The sequence below is a fragment of the Nestor notabilis genome, unplaced genomic scaffold, assembly GCF_000696875.1.
Source record: "Nestor notabilis isolate BGI_N333 unplaced genomic scaffold, ASM69687v1 scaffold22987, whole genome shotgun sequence".
Taxonomy (NCBI): domain Eukaryota; kingdom Metazoa; phylum Chordata; class Aves; order Psittaciformes; family Psittacidae; genus Nestor; species Nestor notabilis.
The window spans coordinates 48-2848 of NW_009935433.1; the positions used below are offsets into that span (position 1 = coordinate 48).

General features: G+C 58.4%; 1 protein-coding gene across 1 annotated transcript in view; it reads right to left on the reverse strand.

Moving 5' to 3' along the window:
• Window positions 1-301: 301 nt before the first annotated feature.
• Window positions 302-2801, reverse strand: part of FBL (fibrillarin) — a gene marked incomplete at both ends in the record, with an annotated part of 2864 nt that continues 364 nt past the window's right edge. Inside the window, 3 exons of the mRNA XM_010017858.1 lie at window positions 302-414; window positions 1229-1361; window positions 1913-2083. Of these exons, the coding sequence (XP_010016160.1) occupies window positions 302-414; window positions 1229-1361; window positions 1913-2083 (417 nt within the window). The remainder of the gene's footprint in view (window positions 415-1228; window positions 1362-1912; window positions 2084-2801) is intronic.

Genomic DNA, 2801 nt, shown 5'->3' on the forward strand with positions numbered 1-2801 from the left:
GAACTGGGGGGCAGCAACCCCATACTGGGGTTTACTGGTTTCCAGTGGCCTGTTACTGGTTCCCAGGGACTCGTTACTGGTCCTTAGTGGTCCCCAGTATCCCATCACTGGTCCTTAGCGGTCCCCAGTATCCCACTACTGGTCCTTAGTGGTTCCCAGTATCCCATCACTGGTCCTTAGTGGTCCCCAGTGCCCCGTTACTGGTGTCTATCACCCCATTACTGCTCAACGCTGATTCCCAGTGCCGGGTACTGGTGTGTACTGGTGTGTACTGGTGCGTACTGGTGCGTGCTGGTGTTACCTTGATGGAGATGAGGAAGTGGCCGCCGCGGCGCAGGAAGTGCTGCGCGTTCAGCGCCACGATGCGCGTCTGGTCCGGCTGCGCCACGTCCGCGAAGATGACATCCACCATCCCTGTGGACACGGACACCATGGAGGGATCAAGCCTCCTACAGGAACCACCCCAGGACCCCAAAACCACCTCAGGAACCCCCCCGAGATCCCTCAAGGTGCCTCCAGACTTCTCCCAGACCTTCGAAGCACCCTGAAGACCCTCAAAACCTTCTTGAGATGCCAAAACTCATCCTTAGGACCCCAAAATCACCCCTAGATCCACCTTAAGACCCTCAAACCACCCTTAAACCCCCCTTGAGATACATTAAGGTGCCTCCGGATGTTCTCCCAACCCTCCAAAGCACCTTGAAGACCCCCAAAACCTTCTCCAGAACATTCTTTAGGACCCAGAACCTTCTTCCAGGACCCCAAAACCACCTCAGGAACCACTCCAGGACCCCAAAACCACCTCAGAACCTTCTACCCAGACCTCAAAAGCCCCCTGAAGACCCCCAAAACCTTCTCCAGAACCTTCTGGAGACCCCAAAACTCATCTTTAAGACCCCAAAACCACCTCAGGAACCCCCTTGAGATACCTCAAGGAGCCTCCAGACCTTCTCCCAACCCTCTAAAGCACCTTGAAGACCCCCAAAACCTTCTCCAGAACCATCTGGAGACCCCAAAAGTCTCCTCTAGGACTCCAAAATGACCTCTAGATCTACCCCAGGACCCCAAAACCACCTCAAGAACCCCCTTGAGATCCTACAAGGAGCCTCCAGATCTTTTCCCAAGCCTCCAAAGCACCTTGAAGCCCCCCAAGACCTTCTCCTGGAGCATCTTGGCCCCCCTGGAGGCTGTCCCCCCCGGAAGCCCCACCCCCCAGGGCCCCACGCACCAATCAGCATGCGGTACTTGTGCGGGTGCCGGGCGTCCTCGATGACCGGGATGACGTTGGTTCGTTTCTTGGCCACGTTGATGAGATCCCGACCGGAGCGATGGGAGAACTCCACAGCGTAAACCAGCCCCTCCTGGAGACAGGGAGGACACCCATGGGTGGTGCCGTCACCCATAGGACACCAATGGGGTCCTCAGCATCTCCATGGACATGGTGCCATCGCCCATAGGACATCAATGGGGTCCTCAGCATCTCCATGGACATGGTGCCATCACCCATAGGACATCAATGGGATCCTCAGCATCTCCATGGACATGGTGCCATCACCCATAGGACACCAAAGGGGTCCTCAGCAGCTCCATGGACGTGGTGCCATCGCCCATAGGACATCAATGGGGTCCTCAGCATCTCCATGGACATGGTGCCATCACCCATAGGACATCAATGGGATCCTCAGCATCAACATGGACATGGTGCCATCACCCATAGAACATCAATGGGGTCCTCAAGGTGGAGAACAAAGGCCCCGAAGCAGCTCAAGGACCCTAAAGCACCTCAAGGACCCTAAAGCACCTCAAGAACCCCCTGAAGCACCTTGAGATGCCACCTCAAGACTATCTCCAGGGGGTTTCACCCCCATCTACGTGTCCCACCACTCCCCAGTGATGTCCCCGTGGTCCTCACCGGCCCCACGATGTCGGAGACATGGGACACGGTTGTCCCTGAGGCTGCCCCCAAGTAGAGGACCTTGGCTCCGGGTTGGATGTGGATCTGGTCGATGCCCCCCAGGATGGCTGCTGCCAGCTTGGAGCGGAACGGGTTCCAGGCGCGGTATTCCACCTTGGTGTCACCATCCTGGGGACATGAGGGGCCGGCCCATGGGTCCCCACAGCCTCCCAGTGCCACCAGGGCCACCTCCCAGTGCTCCCAGTGCCACCAGTGTGGAGCTGGAGAAGGTCCAATGGTGTTCTCCACCTTGGTGTCACCATCCTGGGGACATGGCACACATCATATGGGACGTCCCATGGGTCCCCACAGCCTCCCGGTGCCACCAGGGCCACCTCCCAGTGCTCCCAGTGCCACCAGTGTGGAGCTGGAGAAGGTCCAATGGTGTTCTCCACCTTGGTGTCACCATCCTGGGGACATGGCACACATCATATGGGACGTCCCATGGGTCCCCACAGCCTCCCGGTGCCACCAGGGCCACCTCCCAGTGCTCCCAGTGCCACCAGTGTGGAGCTGGAGAAGGTCCAATGGTGTTCTCCACCTTGGTGTCACCATCCTGGGGACATGGCACACATCATATGGGACGTCCCATGGGTCCCCACAGCCTCCCGGTGCCACCAGGGCCACCTCCCAGTGCTCCCAGTGCCACCAGTGTGGAGCTGGAGAAGGTTCAATGGCGTCCTCCACCTCTCCCAGTTGCTCCCAGTCTCTCCCAATCCCCTCCCAGTCTCTCCCAATCCCTTCCCAGTCTATCCCAGTCTCTCCTAATCCCCTCCCAGTCTAACCCAGTCTCTCCCAATCCCTTCCCAGTCTCTCCCAGTCTCTCCCCATCCCTTCCCCGTATCTC